Below are 23928 nucleotides of genomic sequence, written 5' to 3'. Positions count from 1 at the left end.
TAGATTTTATCATCTGTAATTTTAATGGATAGAATTGTTTAATCCTTTTTAAGGGGGGAATTGTATATATTGTATTTTTTAAAGGTTGTACGCTACTTCGATTGTGGTAACAAAAAGTGGGATATAAATTAAAGTTTTATTATTTATTATTTGACAGTGGAAGTGTGGTGAAGTCTCCTTCTTTGAACATCTTTAAACAGAGGCTGGATGGGCATCTGTTGATGGTGCTTTATGTGTTCCTGCATGGCGGGAGCTGAACTAGATGGCCCTTGTGGTCTCTTCCAGCTCTATAATTCTATGATTCTAAGTCCGGAGGCAGCAACTACAGTGGATCCCCCCGTATAAGGGGAATTCCACATATGCTCAAGCCCCATTCAAAATAATTGTGCCTGCGCTGCAGTGCAGTGCGCACACCATTACCCCTTCCAGGGGGGGTGCCAAGTCTTCTCCCGGTGCAGCTTTCAGTGTATGCTGAAAGCCATGTAAGTCATGCCTGCCTATAACGCAGGCGCACTGTATAAAGAGCTAGTTTAGGTATGATGCTATTACCTTCTTCTCCTCCTCCCCCCAGATTTGGCAGGAAGGGTTGTGTGCCTTCAAGTCCTTTCTGGTGACCCTAAGGCAACCCTATCACTGGGTTTCCTTGGTAACCTTCGTCAGGGTGGTGGTGGTTTGCTATTGCCATCTGAGACTGAGAGAGTGTGACCTGGGGGTGTGTGGGGGTGTTGTGTGCCTTCGTTTCTGGCAACCCTATCATGGGGTTTTCTTGGCAAGTTTCATCAAAGGGGGTTTGCCATTTCTGTCCTCTGAGCATGAGAGGATGTGATTTGCCCAAGGTTATCCAGTAGGTTTCTGTTTCAAACCACTACACCATGCTGGCTCTTGTTGGCATATAGCAAAGTACAGTAACATCCAAAATCCACAAAATAGTGATATTCGACCACTGGTGTTAGGTCTGTATCAGCACTGCAGAAATAATCCAGTTTGGTGCCTCTTTAACTACCATGACTGAATGCTATGAAATCTTGGGATTTGTAGGTTGGTGAAATATTTAGCCAGAGAGCTCTGACATTTCCCAGAATTCCCTAGCATTGAGCCAGGGCAGTTAAAACTTTCTCAGACTGGATTATTTCTGCAGGGTGTTTGGGGCCTTAGTCATGCTAAAAAGGCAGGATATTCAAGGAAAATGGAGAACCTGACCAAATAAAAGCTAAAAACACTACTAGAAATGTCAATTCACGTTTCTTAGCCATGTTCAAATGGAGGACATTACAAAATAAGCACTAGAAAACACTTCTATAAATATTAATCCATGCTTCTTATCCATAGTTAAAATGGAGAGCGTTCAAGAAAAGCTCAGGACATGACAAAATAAAAGCTAAAAACATCCATATAAGGAGCTTATCCCATGAACAAATGAACAGGCTTACCTCTTCCGTCTTTAATTCAGGATCCAGGATGCCCCTGGATGTTATCATACTTAAATTGCCACCTATCCAACTGGAATGCTGTTGCCCGGATGCATCCTGGGTTGAAGCCTTGCTCAGCCAGCCAATTTTTGAAGTCAGAAGCTCCCAGACTAAAAAAAAGTTCTGGCTGAATGGCACTTTGACCCAGGATGCATCTAGGTGGTGGTATCCTAGCTAGATAGGTGATGATTTAGGTATGATAATGTCCGGGGTCATCCCAGATCCTGAATTCAAGCCGGAAGAGGTAAAACCAGCTTATTTGTTCTTGGGATAAGCTCCTAAATTTTAAGGTATGTTTTAAACTGTGAATTGTTTAATTGTTATTTTAGGGGTGGGGGAATATTGGGATTTGGGACAGTACTGTTTTAACTTGTAAGCCGCCCCAGTTGTCTCAGACAGAGGGGTGAGATGTAAATAAAATTTTTATTTATATTTATTAAATGTAAATTCATGTTTTTTAGCCATGCTTAAAATAGGAACGTTCAAGAAAAATGGAGGAAATGACAATATAAAAGCTAACAACAGTCAGAAACATCAGTTCAGTTCATCAGGTTTATTTACATCTATGTTACATATTGTTGTTGTGTCTTCAAGTTTTCAAGATTTGTTCAGAGGGGATTTTTGTCATTCCCATAATTTGAGGCTGAGACTGTGTGACTTGTCCAAGGCCACCCAGTGGGTTTCATGGCTGAGCTGGGAAATGAACCCTGGTCTCCAGAATTGAGTCCAACACTCAAATAATTAAACCATGATGGTTCTCACTTTATTATCTTTCTGATGAATGATAAAATGGCTTTTTGGCTTACAATATCTTTATAGAGCTGAGCAAGACACAGACTTAAAATTGTACTTTACTAGCCACAAATCCTTGACTGAGTCTATGTTTAAATTATTACTTTCATTTGCCCATTATGCAGAAATTAAGAGAAAAAACCCTTTTAACATTTACATTGTGTCCTCAAGCAGCCAACTGCCTAACACAGTTCCTGTCCTTCTCCTGTCTCAGAAACAAAAACACCCTGAGCTCTGGGTGTGAAGCTTATCTGCTGCTGCTGCTGCTCAAAAAAAACCAGGAACTGTCCAGGAGGGATTTCAAAAAGTCCCCCATTGCTAGGGAAGGGGAGAGGGTGGAAATAATACAAAGGACAACCAATTGGCAAGAAAAAGGCCACAACTTTATTGAATACAGGAAACAAGTGGAAAGAGGGTTGACCTGAAAGCATGAGGTCTGGATCTGATGTCCACCAACCTGTGTTGGTTGATAAACCAAATTGCCTGGTCACGGCCAGGCTTCAGGATAACAGAGGAGCAACTGGCTTAAAGTACGACCACCACTTAAGTAGCTGGTTATGCGCAAATGCATATCTTCACCCTATGTCACCGGGGAATGCTGAATCGATGTCGCCTCCCTCCCACCGGTGACATCGCAACCCTCAGCACCACCGGGTCCTGATGGGACTCCCGATCCAGAGCTCCGCAGCACTGGAAACCACGCCCACCAGATCCAGGGCATATGCTACCGCCACAAAAGGCGAGGCCCCACAAGGCCCAACTTCCGCCAACCCTCAACTGCCGAAAGCCATCAAATATGAATGCCTCTAAGACCCCCACCCCTGGGGTCCCAGCAAAGGTCCTTTTGGGGTCAGATGTATCCCGTGAAAGCCCTGGATTTCCATCTGCCCAATTGCTTAATGGCATCTACTGTGATCTCACATTGAGCTGCAGCTGTCGCAGCCCAGATGCGAAATGAATGGCTTCCAAAATCTTTTGTGGGGAGAGCTGCTTTGCTTAGGGCCATTCGCAGCACCAGCATGAGCTGGAACCTAGTGATCGATGTGCTGTCTCCCACTTAGGGCAGGCTGAAAGGCAAATCCTGGGGCCCGAACTGGAACTGCTTGCTTTCCAGTCAGTTAAGCCAGTGTTTCTTTTCTAAGCACTCCCTAAGTGGTTTACAAAGCATAAGCCAATTGTGGAGCCGGTGCAAAAATGGCGCTGGAAGCCGGCACAGTGCGGGCCTATGTAGGCCCGCCAACCAACGAACAGCCAGGAAGCCAGGGAGGACCTGCCCATCCCAGCCTCCTAGACAATCGGCAGGTGGTAGCCCCCGCACCACCTGCCAATCGGGTCCACTTCCACCCTCACCGAAGAGCCTGGGAATTGGACTTTCCTGGCTTGGAAGTAGTCTGGGAAAGTAGCATGGCGCCTCCGCTCCCAGGCCTCCTGGAAGTTGAAGTCCACACGCCACGTGGACTCCAAGTGCCGTGGTGGGGCTGCAACCCAACGGGGCCCCGCAGCCTTGCCCAGCCGTTCCAGCCGCACAACCGCTGGACCACCAGGGAGAGCCGGCTGGGCTCCCCCCCCACACACACACAGCACCTGGACCAGCCCGATAAATCGGGTGGTCCCATTTTCAGCATGGCTGGGATGCATGGATTTATATCTATATGGATGTTCTTAGCTCAGGGTGACCAGACTTGGTCCTCCTTTTCAGGATCTGTCCTCCATTTCAACCTCCTGTCCAGGAGAGATTCCAAAAGGTCCTCCATTCTGAGTAGGGCAGAGAAGGATTGATTTAATATTTTTATGAATAGCTTTTTTGTTTTATTTTTGTTTTGAGCTTTTATTTGGTCAGATCCTCCATTTTTTCCTTGCTTGTTTTCCCTTCCTGGATGTCCTGCCCAACCCCCAGAATTCCCACTCCCTGGAATTCCCCCAGCATCCAGTGACAGCCAGTGTAGGAATGCCACTGAGGTTGGGCACTTGGTCTCTAAAAGGTTTGCCATCACTGCCTTAGATCATGTGCTCAAGGAGAGCACATTGTCAAAAACAAACAAAAAACCCACACAAGCCTCCAAACAGGACAAGCAAATAATCAAGTTCACCCTAAAAACACAAATTCACTTTCTTCTCTCTCCTCAACACCTGAGTTCTAAAGGTTCATCTCAAAACACTATTATTGGACTTCGGAAAATGAGATATCACAACAGTAAAACAAATTGGGCTTTTAGTGACTACAGCTCACTTTTACAGATAACAACATAAGAGTGTTTTGTCCTTTACTCATTCTGTGTTTACATGAATGTTGTGGGCTGGAAAGCTAAAAAGAACCGCACATTTCTAACATACACAATAAAGCTAATTCTTTTGGATTGTGTGTGCAAGTGTTTTTGAACCCAGTTGTAGCATTTGGGATATTTTCCTGAAAGTTTCCAGAACTAGGTTTAGGGAAGAAAAACTTCCACATGTTGTGGCAGCACTGAGTATGTGTGGGTTTTTGGGGGGCGGGGGGAACAAATAAAACCTGAAACAAATTATATCTTGGGGACTGTTAAAATGGTGCTGTGCTGATGCATATTTTCTTCCCATTTTATGAAATAACATGGAAATTATCTTTGAGAGCACAAGAAGTAAATGGCTTGTATGTCAGCAGCAGACCTGTGTGATAGAAGTAGCCACAACCATCTAGCACCATAGTGAGGAAAGAGAGCAGGGAACAGGGCAGAATCTGATCAACAAAGTTGTTCTTTTTTTGCTCCTGGTACAGACTGCTCTGCGGTTTTTTGCTTCAGACCAGGGAGATTTGCTCCTCTGAAGCAAAAGCAGGCTTTTAAATAAAAACAGCTGAACTTTTCATTCACTTCTGGGTCCTCCTGTCTTATTTTCCTGAAATATCTCCTCGGCCTCTATACATTTTGTATGCGTGTGTAAGGTGGTGGCAGTGATTGTATCACTCTGCTATAAATCCTTGTTGCTTTCACTCTCTCATTCACAGTCAAGCAAGGAAAGGGGCCAGCCTGCTGGAGGTCCTTTGCAGAGTCCATCAAAACCTGGAGGTTAAACCATGAACCATTTCACACTATAGAATTATAACACAGTGTTTCCACTTTAACTACTATGTCAATATGCTATGGAATCCTGGGACCTGGAGTTTAATGAGGCACTAATTTTTTGGTTGCAAAATAAAACTTCCTAAATTACAAATATTTGGATTCCATAGGATGTTACTGTGCCAGTTATAGTGCTATGATTCCTCTTTTATTTGTGTGATGTGAAAAACCTCCAGGCTAGGTAAAGCTGAAGGGACAGCAAAGTTTGTAAGCAATGGATTTCTCTTGATTTTGAGTGCTCTGATTTTGTTTTTGTTACTTGTTTAGACTTGTGAGGGGGTTGTTTGGTTTTGTTTTGTTTTTACATTCTCCATGTGCTTATTGTCTAAGGTTCAAACATGCCTACCAAAGCTCCCAAAATACAGCAAGTTGTCAAAAGATGACATCAGAAAATGTAACTTATAATGATTTGAGGATTATTTATTCTTTTCTGGGGATTTTTACAAGACTACAGTATATAGCATCAGGAAACACCCAGATTTCACATCTACTGGACAGTGGGTAGTTCATACAGAGACTGGTGGGCAGCAGGCATCAGACATCTTCGACGCTGTTATGATTTGCAGTGGCCGTTATGCAGAGCCAAATCTACCACTAGATTCATTTCCGGGTAAGTCTCCCTGGTAAGTCAAGCACATAGGTAGTCAGAGTTCAGTAGAAGTTACTGTATAATGTTTATCTTAGGATAGGATTGCCATAATTGGTTCCCACCAAACCGGGACAAAATAAATAAATAAATAAAATGCAGGGAGGCCCAGGCCAAAGCACTGAGCGTTGCACTGCCTCCTGGGCCTCTGCCAGCCCTGGGGAGGCCCAGGAGGCAGTGCAATGCTCGGGGCTTTGGCCTGGGCCTCCTCCAGCCGAGCATGCCGCTGCCTCCAAAGACTTCCCAGGGCTGGCGGAGGCCGCGCAACGCTCCGCGCTTCGGCCTGGGCCTCCTCCAGCCGCGGGAAGGCCCAGGCCAAAGCGCTGAGCCCAGCTCGGTGGCAAGGCCTTCTCAGAGGCGGAGGATGCTCCTCCACCTCTGGAGAAGGCCTTGGCTGTCCCGGGAACTGAGGGAGAGCAGGACGGGACCGTGACAGCCTTCCAGAAAGCAGGATAGTCCCACCAGTTCCCAGGATTTGGCAAGCCCATCTTAGGATCAAACATGACTTATAGAATCAAAGCTGGAAGAGATCACAAGAGCTATCCAGTCAACCCCCCCCCCCTGCAACACAAGAATAACAACCAAAGTACTCCCAATGACCAGCTTCTGTTTAATTCATGTGACCAAATGTCAATACAAAGCCTTATGTGGGTGTGAGTATTCATGACCATATAGGGAAATAAGAGACTAACCCGGTGTCCTCATCATACTAGCCAGCTGAATCCCTCATATTTTAAATACTATACATCCTAGAGCTATCTGTGCAACAAATACTACATGTAGCTTGGCCCTTAAATTACTGATAGAAAAAAAATGTATATTTTGTTGTATCTGATTACAGTGGACCCTTGTTATACGCTGGGGTTTGGTTCCAAGATCTCGCGTGGATAACAAAATCTGTGGATGCTTAAGTCCCATTAAATATAATGACATAGCAAAATGGTATCCCTTATAAAAAACAGAAAATCAAGGTTTGATATTTGAAAATTATACTTTTTTGGAACATTTTCAATCCGTGGATGCTTGAATCCGTGTATAAGAAATCCGTGTATAAGAAGGGCTGACTATACTACTAGAGCTTACCCCAACAAGATGCAAAGTGAAGTACTGACACAATATTTTATAGCACTGTGTTTATTATGTTTAACAACATAGTAAACGTTGTTAAGGACAGTAGAGACAGATAGCTATAACTGAGAAAATCTCCCCTGCTTTCAAAAATAACTATGATCAGCACATTTGCTACTTAGAATTAATTAGTGGCAAGGCAAGAGTCTTGAACTGGCTCCAACTACCACTGGCACCCTGACCATACTGTCACCATGGACACTCCCATTTACAGCTTGGGTAGATTTGCTTGTGCAAGAGTTCTTTGGGTTCAGTTCAAAGATCTATTCCATCATATACTTCTTCCATTAGGCAATAGCCAGCTTGTTGTTGTGCACCTTCAAGTAGTTTCCAATTTATGGCAACCCCAAGGCTGCCACAGGGTTTTCTTGGCCAGATTTGTTCAGAAGGACTTTGGCTTCCTCTGAGGCTGAGGGAGTGTGACTTGTCTAAGATCATCCAGTGAGTTTTCATAGCTGAGTGTGGATCTGAACCCTGGTCTCCAGAGTTCTAGTCCAGCACTCAAACCACTACAACATGCTGGCTACAGAGCTACTTCTGAAAAAATCACAAGCATAATTGCAACGGTCCCAGTTTGGTATGGACAGCCATAGTTTCTCTCTCCTCCTTCCTCTTTCCCCCTTCCCCCTTCAGTAGCTGCAAACTGAGTTCAAAGTGCAAAAGTAGTGTACATTCAATTATCTCAGCAGGGGGGAGGGGCAGAGAAGAGAGTGCAGAGTTTTGCCCTTCTCAGCTTGCTCAGGAAATAACACACTGCTGCAGTGTCTTTGGAACAGAACAATCTGTTCTTTGTGTGTCCAATTGTTTCTTGAAGTAAACCCAGCTTGTAAAAAGCAGGGGAAGGAGACAGCCTTGCCAGTTAAGAGGAATGAGGATGGAAATCCCACCCTTGGTTGTGAGGAAATGGCTGTCTCTGCTGTGGACTTCCTCTTCTTCCTCACCTCTCATTAGAGTTTATCGCATGGGGGTTAAACCGCTCCCCAGCGCGTTCTAACGGGGGCGAGCGGGGGCGCGCACGGAACGCAATGGGCACTGGATGGGGCCCAAAAGGCGACTTTATCGCACGGGGGGATGCCGGCGCCACCGCCGCGCGTTCCCATCGCGTCCCAATTCAGTTCCAGAGGGCGCCATTTCTGGGGACACTTTGAAACAGTTCCCAGAAATGGCGCCCTCTGGAACCGAATTGGGACGCGATGGGAACGCACGGCGGCGGCGGCGGCGGCCCCCCGTGCGATAAAGTCGCGTTTTAGGCCCCATCCGTAGCCCATCGCGTTCCGTGCGCGCCCCCGCTCGCCCCCCTTAAAAACGCGCTGGGGAGCGGTTTAACCCCCATGCGATAAACTTCTATGTCTGGTTTATACAGTTTGTGTAGGTAAAGCCCGCACAAGGGGCTGTCCTTGAGGTTCCTTTGAATTGCAGTACTCCCAAAAATGTGCACTAGGTGCTCTCTCAAACTTTCTTTCTCTACGGATTCCCTTCCACTTATAATTTCCCTAAAATATGACCAATATTGCAAAGAAACATTCCTGATTTGATTTTTTGGGAGATATATTTTAATGTTTAATTTATTTTGAGAGAGATGTGTTTTTTCTCCTCGCACACACATGTAAGTGTTCCATTTTCATTAACAATGCAATCATACATCTACTCAAAACATTGGGAATAAATCTTGTATTTTAAGGATGAAAATTACATATATTTTATACTCCCATTTCAGCAGAATGGGCCATCCTGGTGTTTTTCTCTTAGGTCTTTTGTCATAATAACATAAGACTCCAACTGAGATACTCCATTGGCACAGTACTAGCTATGGGTAATATTAAGCCAGAGGTAGGAACATTCAGCCCACCAGATATTACTGAACTGCAACTCCCATGATGCTGGATTTGGCTGTTGGAAGTGCTTCACATCCCTCATTCTTGTACTTGTCTAGTAAGAAATATTTTATTGAACAAGTGTATATAAGACAGCCTTTTTTCCTTCAGGAATTGAGAACTTCAAAGGTCGCTATTTACATAGTTGGGAATACAGAGATCAAAAAGAGTTTGAAGGGAAAAATGTCCTTGTAATTGGTGCTGGAAATACTGGAGGGGACATCGCTTCAGAGGTCTGCCGCACAGCTGCTAAGGTAAACAATTTGCTGCTAAACTGGTTTGTATGGGGTTTGCCACAAAGTATTAACAACACAGTGGTCTATATGCATTATTGTGTCGTTCTTAGAACAATCCTGTAAGCTTCATCATACCTATTATTCTTAGCATTGCCAGGTTATTAAAATAGCAATAAAAGACAATCAGAATTCATGATATTCAGGATTGACAATCAGGGGGTAAATATAAACATGTTTGTGTTCTACCTAAATACTAAATGAAAGTATTGATATCAATTAACTTAGCTACGTATTTCTCTATAAAATTAACATATTGTCCACAATCATAAATGTTAGAAAAATCTTTGTGATGGGTGATATCTCTTCCCTCGAAGCCCCGAGCTGGTACCAACTGGATCAGATGCAGTCTCCTCTGGAACTCAGGATCAAAGCAAACTCCAGCACAGGAAAAGCTTTCTGGAACAATGCCTAGTGAAATAGCTGCTTAATTAATGAAACAGACTTTAGCAGACTTCACTCAATGAGGGTTTATTTGTCTTAGTTACTATTTACAAAACTAACAACTATAAGTACTGTATATCACATCCTTCTCTTCCAGAGTCCATGCTCAACAACAGTTTCTTGAACAATCCTTTGTTCTTTCCAGGAAAAAAATTCCCAAAAATTTACCAGCCTCTTCCCACATAGGGAACCAATCACAGTACGAACAACAAACATATCATGTTTACATTTTGTTTCGGCCATTTCTCCTTGAACATCTTGTTTTCAAGCCTAGTCTTCCTGGCCATCAACAGGAACCATTTTTTACTTTAGCAAACCATTGTCACATCTGAACATTTTAAATACAAATAGAAATATACATTAACAATAAATTGCTTTTGCACACACTTCTGTCTTTATGAAGAGCCCAAATCCAAATATACCATATATACCATATATACTTAACTATAAGTTGACCATGTATAAGTCAAGGGCTGGTTTTGGGGCTAAAATTAGGGATTTTGATACAACCCATGAATAAGTCGAGGGTAAAATTTAGGGGCATGAAATAAAGAATTTAAAGGAAAAGAAAAATGATGCCAAAAAACTTACACAAAAAGGCATAACTGTTTTTGCTCACACTAAAGGTGAGATAGATGGGAGGGGAGAGGGGGGTTAATGCCTCCAGGACAAATTATATTCTTGCCTTTCACAGAGGATGGTTCTTTTTTAATATAAGATTTAAATTACAGTACATACTGACCCATGGATAAGTCGACTCTGTTTTTGGGTTGCAATTTTTTGACTAAAATTTCTAGACTTATACATGAGTATATACAGTATAACATTTTTGGATCTTTTTTCCAGTCTATATAAAAGCAGAAGTTTTCCTACCCTCAAATAGGTCACAACCTTTTTAAGGGACACCTACCAGTCCTATAAGGAATAGGATTTCTGGTCCTCATTAAGAGGTGTACCTTATAATAAGGGACATCCCTAATTAGTCCCCGCTTTAGGGATGGGGGTCTGAGCAAGAGAAAAGATTTAGTGACCAAACGACACATGGGACAATATTGTTGACCATACAGAATGCCAGCCAACTTTCACTGTTACAGAAAATGCATATATTGAAAATAAACACAAAATTTATGGCATATCATTTATACATAATAATCTCAAAGCTTACACATGTATAACTTTATACATATAGGGGAACACATAAATACTAACAGGTGACAGAGAGGGGGGAGAAGAAGAATTACACAGTGGCAGAGGGGAAGTAAGGCTGCTCTATGGGGCTGCTGCCATGCCCTCGCGGGACCCAGCTTCTCTTCCTGCACTTCCCTCCCAGCCTCCATTCTAAATCTGGTTCTTCTTTGGGCTGCAAAAGTTGCTTTCAGCCAAGGGAGGTGCCCCTTTACAAGTTAAAGGAGAGGGATAGGGAAGGAAGGAGTCCTCTTTCAGGCTTCACAAGAAGACACAGCAACTGATAGGAAAGAGAGAGAGAGAAAGAAGGAGGGAAGGGAAGGGAACAAGAGAGAGAACCTAGCCCAGGGAGGGACATGCAGAGAATGATGTCTCTCTGTGTCTCCTCACAACCAAGGAGGAGAGGCAGCCTTCCTCCCCAAACCGCCACCTTCATCACCCCCTGCATAGAGGCAGGAGAGGGCAAAAATTGGGAGGAATCATGGGAGGGAATTGGCCAAATCCTGTACACAATCCACAAATCCTGCAAAAGAGAGATCATTTTCAGATGCATTGAGCATTAATCCAAAATTAACCTGCACAGAAAGTGGACAAAATCGATCGCTTTTTATTTTCAGGATTTTCCCAAAAGTCAAAAACAGCCGATTTTGTCCACTTTCTCTGCGGGTTAATGTCAGATTAATGCTCAATGGCCCCGATGTGTCTGAAAATGATCCCACTTTTGTGGGATATTCCCAGAATTTAAATCCAGTTTCTGTATGGGATTTGGGCACTTAGTCTCCCATGTGGTAAACTCCATACGCAGACTCTGCCTCCATCAAGAAGGTGTGTGGGGGTGGTGGGGGGGTGGTGGACATCAGCCACTGTGGAAAAACATTTTTATAGGTAATGACAGCAATATCACCACAATTAGTATGTTGTGAAGCTTCTAAGAAAGCAAATCAGTTTCAAGTGCACTGTTTCCCACATACAAAACAGTTGTGCAAACTAAATAACAGTGGGCAGAAAGTACACAGAATAAAGTAAAAATTACTCTATTATAATTGTCAGCACTGGCCCAATTTAGACGTGCCTTTGCGGCGCCCCCATCACATGCTAGGGGTTGGCCGAGGACGCACCATCCATACTGGCCTCACCCATAGTACGTGAGGGGGGCGTCAAAATGGCGGCGCCCTGTACACACGGGTGCCACCATTTTGATGAGATGGACGCATAGCGTCCGCACATCACGTTGCACTTGTGATGTCATGAGTGCGCCATTTGCGCACTCGGGCGTCACAAGCACAATGCAAAAAGAACCTGCTTTTTGCAGGTTCTTTTTCCAATGCTGGGAAGCCTCGCCGTTTGGGGGCTGAGGCTTCCCGCTGGCGGAAATGGAGGCGGTCTGTATCCCACCACTGTTAACCAGGCCATGAATTCTGTAGAAAATTGTAAAAACTCTTCACTTGAAATTCCTTCAAATGTGTTACTTTCAAAAACCAAGATTACCTAATCTGCTTTTCTCTGATGAAGCACTGAGCACCTCTATGGTGTCAGCACACTTGTCAGTGTGAAAAGGCATTTTCATACACATCTGTAGCTGCACCAAAGGTGTGTCCTGCAGCATATAAAGTGTGCATGAATGGAAAGGATTCCTTGCACATATACCATGTATTAGTAAGAGAGCCAGAGCAGTGTAGTGGTTCAAGTTTTGGATTGCAACTCAGGAAACCAGGTTAGTTGATGCATCTGTGTAGCAGCTGGCATTCAGTGTTTCCCAAACTTTAGTATAATCCACTGTCCGTTCTGGACACACACACACACACACACACACACTGCGTATGGAAAAAAGAGTGTACGCTCAAGCCGCACAGAAAATAATGGCGTGAGTACGCGCCCCATTATATCTGCTGGGGCTTACCTTCTGCATAAGCTCAAAGCCATGGAAGGCAAGCCCACCTATAAGGAGGGCCAACTGTACTCCAGATGTTTTAGACTTCAGCTCCCAGAAATCCTAGTCAGTTTCATCAGGAATTCTACATGGAAACAATAACCCATGACAGGTGAACCTCAAGGGTTCCAGATATGCCAATCTCTGCCAAAAATATGTAGACATCCTCCTGTCCCATTACTGTGGCTACCTACTGTGGAGACCTCCTAGATGCCTTTGTGGTTTCTTTGTGCCATTTTATTCACCTTCTATCCCCACCAAATATCACCACCTTGATAAATTCCTACCATTGCAGACACCATGTATCTGAACTTTAGCTTTCCAGTAGGTACTGTTCTCAGAACCCCGTGTATAAAAGAAAAATATGGTTGACCTTCCATATTTGCGGCTTAGACTATTGCAGATTTGATGATCTGTGGTTTTTATTTTGTGGTTTTGATTAATATGTTCTGTCTAGGAATCTATAGGTCCTACTGCACAACTCTTTCAGATGCTGACTACAGAGTTGTGCTAGAGACACTTTTCTAAGCATTCGTAGATGCTCCAGCATAATTCTCTTATCAACGTCTGGCAGATGTTGGCCATAGTGCTGCACAGGAGATTGCTCAGTATTATCATTAATTCCCCATCCTGCATGTGAAGGGAATACTCCTTTTCCTGCCCCGGGGGGAAAAAAACCAACCAACTGCATGGTTTTGAGAGGAGCACCTTGTGCACATCTATTGTACATTGGGGGAGGGTGCTCTCTGGCCAAGTGGTGGGTAGAGGTTTCATCTGCTAGGAGGGGACAGGGGTGGGCTGGCTAGGAAGTAAACTATATCTCCTTACCCACATCCAATCCTCATAGCCCCCAGAAGACAAGAATGCTTTATCACATACACACACTTTTAGAGATTGGAGAAACAGTCAGAGTTTGTGTGTGCAAAAAACTGGAAGTGCTTCTTAGTAGTGACAGACCTTGTAAACTGGTGCGTGTGTGAGAGAGAAAGTGTGTGTGAGAGAGATTTTGCTATAGAGAACAGGATCAAAATTCAAAATGACCTGAATAGACTAGAAAGCTGGGCCAAAGCTAACAAAATGAAATTCAACACGGAGAAATGTAAGGTACTGCACTTGGGGCGGAAAAACGAAATGCATAGATATAGGATGGGAGACACCTGGCTGACCTAGACTAGATGTGAAAGGGATCTAGGAGTACAAGTAGACCATAAGTTGAACATGAGTCAACAGTGTGATGCGGCAGCTAAAAAGGCCAATGCGATTTTAGGCTACATCAATAGAAGTATAGTGTCTAGATCAAGAGAAGTAATAGTGCCACTCTATTCTGCTTTGGTCAGGCCCCACCTGAAATACTGTGTCAAATTCTGGACACCACAATTTAAAAAGGATGTTGAGAAACTGGAGCGTGTCCAAAAGAGGGTGATTAAAATGGTGAAGAGACTGGAAACCATGCCCTATGAGGAACGTGTTAGGGAGCTGGGGATGTTTGGTCTGGAGAAGAGAAGGTTAAGAAGTGATATGATAGCCCTGTTTAAATACTTGAAGGGATGTCATATTGAGGAAGGAGCTAACTTGTTTTTTTGCTGCTCCAGAGACTAGGACCCGAAGCAATGGATGCAAGCTACAAGAAGAGATTCCACCTCAATATTAGGAGGAACGTCCTGACAGTAAGGGCTGTTCAACAGTGGAACACACTCCCTCGGAGTGTAGTGGAGTTTCCTTCCTTAGAGTTCTTTAAACAGAGGCTGGATGGCCATCTGTTGGGGATGCTTTGATTTAGAGTTCCTGCATGGCAGGGGGTTGGACTGGATGACCCTTGTGGTCTCTTCCAACTCTATGATTCTATGAGGAGGGAGCAAGCTTGTTTTCTGCTGCTCCAGAGAACAGGACCCAGAACAATGGATGCAAACTGCAGGAAAAGAGATTCTACCTCAACATTAGGAGGAACTTCCTGACAGTAAGGGCTGTTCGACAGTGGAATACCCTTCCTCGGAGAGTGGTGGAGTCTCCCTCCTTTGAGGTCTTGGAGGTCTTTAAACAGAGGCTGGATGGCAATCTGTTGGGGATGCTTTGACTGAGAGTTCCTGCATGGCAGGGGGTTGGACTGGATGGCCCTTGTGGTCTCTTCCAACTCTATGATTCTACTTTTGCTTTAAAAAATGGGGGGGGGGGGGGTAACCAGGTTAGTTCAACAGTTTCTCACCACTTTTTACTCTTTTTTTCCTGATGTTCTGCATTTCTTTTCTTGCCATTACTATTAATTGTTTGATTTCATAATTATTCCTAAAAATAATTGTGTTGTAGACAGGAGGGATGTGTTAAACATAATGCTTCTCCCCGACCTTTAGGGCTAGGGAGGAGATTTTGCTGGCCTCTCATTAGAGAGACCAGCATTTTAAAGGAAAACAGCATGCTTTGCTGGCTGTTGGGAGAGGAGGGGGCGGGATTTAGCCTGCTTGAGGCTTCCCTGACCAACCTCCTCTCACTTGGCTTCAAACGCTGGCCCACCCTCCTGCCTCGACATCAGTGTGAAAATTAATTCTGGTCGCTTCGGGGCCGGGTAGGAATTTTCTCCCCTTTCCAAGGGTTTTTCGCCTACCCCACACTGTTGGTTGAGTACTTTGACAATTGGCATGGGTGTGGTCATAAATAGGTTCCATGCATAGGCAGGGGGAGATAGACGTTTCGGTGAACACCTCGGCACCCTCCTAAAGGGTGAAGGTAGGTCTAGAACTCACGTTTAGGTCTTGCGAGTAAACGCGAAGGGAAAGAGACTTGCCTTGGGGCTGGCTTGAGATTTAAACCCTCACTTAAGTCTTGCGAGTTAAGTGGGGGAGTCTTTGGTTGGCCTTCCGGATACCGGCCGGGGAGCAACCCAATTATGGATTGCCCTTGGGGCTCAGGTGTTTTTGCCCTTTAGAAGCTGGGGAATTGGCCTTGGAGCAGACCATCCGCCAGCTGTTCCTACACAAGGTTCTCCCCCCCTAGTTTTTTGCAGTTTTCGAAGAAATAAGTTTAAATAAGTTGAGTTAAATAAAGTTGCCCATTTTATAACCCAGATCTCTGTGCCTGGTCTCATTATTAATGAGTTGGTCAGCAATCTGCACTCATATCAAATATGCTAGGTTTGATACGACTTTATCTAATAAATGAAACAACATCCCCTCCCCTCCCCCAGAAGAAAGGTCCAGAAAGCTGTGCCACTGCACTTGATTGTCCTGATGCTTAACCTTGGCTCAGAACAAGCCTGCATCAGGACAGCATATGGAAAAATAGCATCAGAATATAAATATAAATCAGAATGGGAATTGTAATCAACAAATCGGAAGACTAGAACTTGAAAGGGAAGCGGAACTAGGTAGGATTCCGGTGTGTGAAGCTATATAATTGAATATCAAAGTCAGGATTGTCCATGCCATTGTATTTCTTCGTTTCTGCATATGGTTGTGAAACTTGGACAGTAAAGAAAGCTGATAGAAAATCAACTCTTTTCAAATGTGGTACTGCAGGAGAGTTCTACAGATACTGGACTGCTAAGAAGACAAATGAATGGCTTGTAAAGTAGATCAAGTCTGAACTTTTCCTAGAAGACAAGATAACTAAACTGAGACATGACTCGTTTAAAAAGTCAGTAATGTTTGGTAAAGGAAAAGGCTGTAGGAAAAGAGAAAGAACATTTTACTCAATCAAAGAAGCCACACCCTTGAGTTTATGTGTACAGTTAGGGAGCCCTGGTGGTGCAGTGGTTATATGCTGGTACTGCAAGCCACAATGTTGTAAATTTGATCCTAGAAAAGGGCTCCAAGGTCCACTTAGCTTTCCATCCTTTCATAGCTCAGTAAAATGAGTAACTAGCTTGTTGGAGGCAATTGGCTTACACATTGGACCTTATCACATGACGGTTTTTGCAACTCCAATCCACAGCCATTCCGGGGCCAACCATGAGAATTCACGTTATAACGTGATAGATTATCACACGTGATGGCTTTCTATGGACAGTCAATCCAAGGTCACTCCTGATGTAGGTGAATTTGGTGAACTAGCAAATTCCAAAAGCTTTCTCCAAGGTCAATTGGAATCCAATTTGAATTAGTCTTAGTGGGGAATGCAACTTTGTGTTGGTTCAGGTACACCCTCCACAACCTCTGAGGTGCCATATTTCCCATGATGCGGCACTGCAATTTTGCTCCATTTGCTTCCGGTACTTCTTCAAGAACAGATGACACATTTGGATGTTGCTGTGAGGGATGTAGGCACTGACACGGAGGAAACATTCGGATGTGGCTGTGAGGGATGGGAGACTGACATGGAGGACACATTCGGATGTGGCTGTGAGGGATGGGGGACTGACATGGAGAACACATTTGGATGTTGCTGTGAGGGATGGGGGACTGACATGGAGGACATGTCTGGATGTGGCTGTGAGAGATGGGGGACTGACGCGGAGGACACATTCGGATGTTGCGTGAGGGATGGGGGCACTGACACGGAGGACACGTTTGGATGTTGTGTGAGGGATGAGAAAGGGTGGCTCATGGAGATCTCTCTCTTCTTGGAGGGGGGGATAGAGACAACTAAGCCTGACTTGATGGACCCTGGAGAGAATCCAAGCGAAGCAGCTCCGTTTTCATGTCCCCAAGTTGGGATCTCCCTACCTGACACCCCCCTTCCCTTCCCTTCCCTTCCCCAGCCACGCCACCTTTAATTTGGCTTCCCTTTGTGTGTTGGGCTCCATTATTATTATTATTATTATTATTATTATTATTATTATTTGTATCCTACTCTTTTCCCAGAACTGGGACTCAGAGCTCCTATCAAAAGCCACCAAGAGATCCAGCAGAAACAACAGGGACACACTGTGTGTGATGTATAGGAGGCAGAGAGAGAGATTTTTATGATTTGTATTTATAACCACTGAAAAGAAATTTGGATGTCACTTTCTTCCTTAGCTTTCTTTACAAGTTATATCTTTATATAGTCTACTAGTTTTCTTTTTCCTTATTCTTTTTCATTCTTTATTTCCTTATTTCTTCTATTTTTTTCTTCTTTCTAAAGTATTTCTAGTTTTATTGCATCTGAAAATTTTAATTCGTATATGTATTTGTTGTTGTTGTGTGCCTTCAAGTCATTTCCAGCTTATGGTGACCCTAAGGTGGACCTATCACAGGTTTTCTGGGGCTTGTGACCCTAAAAGGTGGTGTGATGTTTCAGATTACCCATCAGCAGTGTTAGTATCGCCTTGAAATTTGGAGGAAATTATAGGTCAAGAGGAAAGCTGCAAGAGGAGGATAACTTCAGGGATCTTTTTACTTGTGTAAAAAGTAAGTAGAAGGGAGTAAGTAGAAGGGGTATGTTTAGACAGAGAGGTGCAAAAGTGCATGCAAACATACAAAGCCAATGCAATCTGGGGAAACAATACAAGGATATTAGGAAGAGAGATGTGGAAGGTTGGATAAGGAGGAGTAGAGAATTATAGAGGGTGATAACTACCAATCTTGTAGATAGGTCCACCGAAAACTGAGAGTGGTTCAGAGAGCAACTGAGAGTTACACAAAGGCCCTTATCACACGTGAAACTGGAACTCCAATCTGGAGCCATTCCAAAGTCAGGGGGAAGCAGGGTCACTTCAAATCCAAGGCAATTTGCGTGATTAACTATCAAACCTGAAAGACGAAATTGTGCTCATTACTGAGACAAAGCAGAGCAAGTGCAAAATAAATTACCACACCAGATGGATTCAACAATTCGAATTGGCACCCTTGCGCATGCTCAGTGGGGCTCTGGATGCTGTGATCTTTCCCTGCTTCCTCCGTTTTCCCCCTCCTTAGTACCAGGATGCAGTAGGCCAGTGGGGGCAAGATCAGGGTGAAGGAGGAGGAGGAGGAAGCACCAGGATGCAGGAGGCCAGTGGGAGCAGGATCGGGGTGCAGGAGAAGGAGGAGGATGCAGGAGCAGGAAGAAAGGGGCAGGGAGAGCTGAATCGTGGTGCAGGAGGAGGAGGAGGACAAAGGAGCAGGACAAAAGGGGCCAGGGAGAACTGGATTGGGGTGCAGGAGGAGGATGAAGGAGCAGGACGAAAGGGGCCAGGGACATCAGGGTGATCTTCCACACCAGAGCAATTCGGATTGAAATCGAAGTGAGCTTGGAAACAGTTTTTGTGAATTCGCTTGTTACCGAATTCACAAAAATCAGGAGTCACTTTGGATTGGCTTTGGATCTGGCTTGGAAGTACTCCCCATAGAAAGCAATCATGTGTGATAATATATCACGTTTTAATGTGAATTCGCATGGTTGGACCAAAAGTGACTCCGGATTGGAGCTGCAAAACCCATTGTCTAATAGAGACTCTTTGGACATACATGGGGCTGTGAGCACAGGGTCTGTGAGCAAAATGGCTATGCTTGAAGTGGATACTTATATCCTATTTAATGCCCTTGTGGGCTGCTTGGTGTTACCTCACGGTGTAACAAAGACTTTGATAGTATTCCCATGGAACTGACAAAAGGGATTCAGAATGGCTGATGGCTTTAACTCCATAGTAATAAGACATTGACTGGATTTGAGACAATCCCTGGATAGTCGAACATGACCTAGGGTGAGGTGGTGAGTGTTTCACTGTTTTTGTGATGGGATTCACTTTGTTTCAATTGCATAAGGAAATGAGAAGAACCTGGGAGAGGTGGGATGAAGTGATCAGCGAACACATTTAGTGTTTATTTTATTCCTATCTAGGTCTCCCACATGTCATTAGGTCACTGTGTTTCCTTACATGTGTAACTTCTGAGTTACTAACCACTGGCCATCATGACCTCTCAAAATATGCCCGACACAAGATATTAATTATGAAACCCCATATCCAGCGAGAGGGGTATAGGGTATTCTAAGAGGCTAAGAGGGTATAACTTGCCAGCATTACCCAGTGAGTTTCCATGCCTGAGTGAGGAATCAAACCATGATCTCCATATCCTAGTACTACATTCAAATCACTACACCATGGTGGCATGTGTAAGTTTTGGCTCTCCATTCTATAGAAATTACACTAGATCACTTGTCATGAGCAATCAAAACTCAGCTTTGATTCCCCTTTAGGTCTTCCTTAGCACCAGAAGTGGAACATGGGTGCTCAGTCGCCTTGCAGAATCTGGCTGGCCTTCTGACATGGTCTTGGGAACTCGCTTGATGACATACATTCAGTGGCTCTTTCCAGGATGCATATTGCGCAGGATGAAGGCAAAGATATTCAATCGATGGTTTAACCATGAAAACTATGGATTGGTTCCCATTCAAAGGTATTCTCCTTGACTGTGAATGAAATTACATGTACCAGAAAGCCTTGTTTACGGGGGGGGGGGGGGGGGGGGGGGGGGGGGGGGGGGGGGGGGGGCTCTAGAAAAGAAGTAACTATATTTATGAGCTGATATAAATCTGTGCTTTGAGAATCACTTTCAATGCATTTTTGAACAAGACTAGAACAAGATTATTTCATTTTTGAATGAAATGAACAATTTATAAATACCAATTCTAAAAAGGCATCACTGGATCACCAGCCAGGTTTGTCAAAATATTTGCTCATTATTTGATGACTACATTATTTTTTTAAAATAGTCTTTATTGAAAGTTTACAATATAAAAATGGTTTTTTACATATTCATCAATCTCTCCACAGGTTCTCTTTATCTCTCCCTTCTCCCCCCCCCCCCCCATTGCTGATAACAGTAGATACAGTGATTACAGCTCTGCTTAATATATTTCTCTATTGTTAAATTCCAAGTTTCTTCTACTCACACCTTATGCTTATATATTTTGTTAACTGATGTAGATCATGCATTACTTCACACACTTTTCTGGTTTACATACCAAAAAAAAATCTTCATGTAAAGTTTTCAAATAAGACTAATACAAATAACCAATCTTCTGTCTGTAGAAGCTTAACTTGACCATCTCTCTTTACAAAAGTTCACTAGTGGAGCCCATATTTGTATTCCTTTTATGGATTTGTCTCTTAAGGCCATTGTAATTCTGTCCATTTCTACTATATCTAAAGTTTTATGCAACCATATATCCACACTGGGGATATCTGTATTCCTCCAATATTCTGCTATCAACATTCTTGCTACTGTAATTAAGTACAGTGGACCCTTGGTATATGGTGGGGTTTGGGTCCAAGATCCCCCGTGTATAACAAAATCCGTGTATGCTCAAGTCCCATTAGATATAATGACATAGCAAAATGGTGTCCCTAATAAAAAATGGAAAATCAAGGTTTGATATTTGAAATGTATACTTTTTTTAACATTTTCAAATCGTGTATGCTTGAATCCGTGTATAGCAAATCCGTGTATAAGAAGGGCCGACTGTATAATATTGGTTTTAATCTTTCTCTTACATCTTTATTTTCTGCCATATTTAAAAGGTATAGTTACGGTTCTAGACTAAATTTGATTTGAAATATCTTTTGTATTACCGTATGTATCTCTTTCCAGAATTTTTTAACTTTGGGACAAGACTACCACATATCATAGAAATTGCCAATATTCTCATTACATTTCCAACATAGCCCTTTGTTATTCTTATAAATCTTATCTAATCTTGATGGTGTTAAATACCATCTATGTGTCATTTTTAACAAATTTTCTTTTATAGCTATACATAGTGTAAAATTAAGATCTTTCCTCCAAGCTCTTTCCCATTTTGCCAAATCTATAGTATGGTCTATGTTTTTTGTCCAGTTGATCATACAAGGTTTAAGTAATTCCTTTTCTAAATCTAATTTTAAGCATAATTTGTACAATTTCAAAATTCTCCCTTTTTTTCTTTTTTGCTGATAATTTCATCTAGTTCTGTCTTTTCTTTTCCAATTCCAAATTTCCTATTGTCCATTCTATACCTTTCTACCAGTTGACGGTATGGAAACTATTGCAGTCTTATTTCCACTTCTTCTAATTCTTCTCTTGTCTTATTCCTCTTTTTCCCCTTCTCTTCTTTTAGAATTTATTTATATTTTAACCAGTCTCTGCCTGTCAATGTTACACTTTTCAGGAGAGCCTCGTGCAGGCAAACCCATTCTGGAATGTATCTGTAAATTTTCTTTTTATATATTTTCCAAACTCTTAATAATGCTTTTCTAATTATATGATCATTAAATTCTTTATTATATGCCAATTTTTCATACCATAGGTACGCATGCCACTCATAAAATATATTAAATCCTTCTAAATGTAATAATGTTTCATTCTCTAGATATATCCAGTCCATTATCCAATGAACACAACATGCATGATAATATAGTTTCAGATCAGGTGCAGCTAGACCCCCTCTTTCTTTATGTCTATTAAGGAACTCCATTTTATTCTTGATTTTTTTTACCTGCCCAAATGAATTTTAGTAAGTCTTTCTTCCATTGTTTAAATATTGAGTCATTTAACACAATCAGTAGATTCTGAAACAAAAAAAAATAACTTTCGGGAGCACACACATTTTTATAATAGCTATTCTACCCAACAAAGATATTTGTAGTTGCGACCAATTCTCTAAATTTTTCTTGACTTCCTGCCAAAACTTTCTTTAGTTGTTATCAAATAGATCTCCATTTTTCTTTGTGATATATATTCCCAAATATTTAAATTTTTTCTGAATTTGAATTCCTATTTCTTCTGTAGCCAATCCTGATTTTTTTCATCATATTACATGTAATTAAGGTTGATTTTAATTTGTTAATCCTAAATCCCACACATTCACCAAATTCATCAATAATTTGCAAAGTTTTCTCCATATTTGTCAAGGGTCCTCCATTATAACGACAATGTCGTCAGCGTAAGCCCTGATCTTATATTCCATTCCTTTTAGGCGAATTCCTTTTATATCTTTTTCTTCCCTTATCTTGTTGCATAATACATCTACGCACATTATAAATAAGAGAGGGGACAAAGGGCAGCCTTGTCTGGCTTCTTTTTCATTTTTTGCATATGTCAGTTTTGGTCCCATTGGCAATAATTCTAGCAGTTTGTTCTGTATATATTTTTTCGAACCAATTTATCAAATTATCTCCTAGATCCAATTTTTGCATTAATTTTTATCATGTATTGCCAATTTATATTATCGAATGCTTTTTCTGCATCGAGAAATAACATTGACAATTCTAGTCCAGGGTTTTTATCGTAGTATTCAATTATATCCATGACAATCCATATATTTTGTTTGGTGTGTCTTTTTGGTAAAAGGCCACATTTTATCCAATCTTGTAGAAATTTTTTCATTCTTTCTGTTAATATGCTTGTAAAAAGTTAATAATCTGTGAGACTGGACAATAATTTTGTGGGTGGCTAATGTCTTTTTCTTCTTAGGTATCAAAATTATGTTTGCTTCTTTCCATGAGTTTGGAATACCTTCTTTTATAATTTTATTAAAGCATTTCTGCAACGGGTCAATTAGATCATCTTCAGATAATTTGTAATATAACATTGTGTCTGGATCTGGGGCTTTAACATTTTTTCCTTTTTTATGGCATCTCTTATTTCTTGTTTTGTTATTTTATTGTTGAGTAATGCTTTGGTTTCTTCCTTTAAATTTATTTTTTCTATTTTTTCCAAATATTTCTCAACCTTTTCTATTTGATTAGTTTTCCCATTTCTTTCTGTGTAGAGATTTCTGAAATACCTGTGAGACTTGAGTATTCTAAACCAAACATCAACAATAGCTATTGTAAAACAAAAATTTATTGTAGAGAAGGTAGAAATACAATGGATCACGTTTTTGCTGAATCTGAAGAACTCCAAAGAGAAACCTCACTTTAAAACCCCCGGCCCCCACCTTTTTTTCCTGTTCAGCCCAGATAGTTCCTCCCAACTCACCCCCCTTCACCACAGAGGAGGGAATTCTACATCAAAGCAGTCCTAATGAAAGCACCATTTGGTTCATAGTCTCTTCTACCTTGAGAGATCTATGGATACCGGAATAGAGGGTATATGTTAAACATCACCCCGCCATAAAACTGCCTGACTGGCACGAATTGATTGCTGCTCTCAGCTGACAGTTCCGGATACGTGATCATCCTGAGCATAGCCCATGGTGGC

General features: G+C 42.4%; 1 protein-coding gene across 3 annotated transcripts in view; it reads left to right on the top strand.

Annotated features, from left to right (window-relative positions):
* Window positions 1-23928, top strand: part of LOC149316684 (dimethylaniline monooxygenase [N-oxide-forming] 2-like) — a 79882-nt gene that overhangs the window by 21024 nt on the left and 34930 nt on the right. For all 3 annotated transcript variants that reach the window (XM_089516039.1, XM_089516038.1, XM_089516040.1), the window contains exons 3-5: window positions 5804-5966; window positions 9116-9258; window positions 19946-20145. In XM_089516039.1, coding sequence (XP_089372165.1) covers window positions 5804-5966; window positions 9116-9258; window positions 19946-20145 — 506 coding nt within the window. The remainder of the gene's footprint in view (window positions 1-5803; window positions 5967-9115; window positions 9259-19945; window positions 20146-23928) is intronic.

The sequence above is a fragment of the Sceloporus occidentalis genome, unplaced genomic scaffold (assembly GCF_023333645.1).
Source record: "Sceloporus occidentalis isolate IW3139 unplaced genomic scaffold, rSceOcc1.0.p SCAF_3, whole genome shotgun sequence".
Taxonomy (NCBI): Eukaryota; Metazoa; Chordata; class Lepidosauria; order Squamata; family Phrynosomatidae; genus Sceloporus; species Sceloporus occidentalis.
Note: the sequence above shows the minus strand (reverse complement) of the source record. Positions and strands in the feature narration are given on the sequence as shown.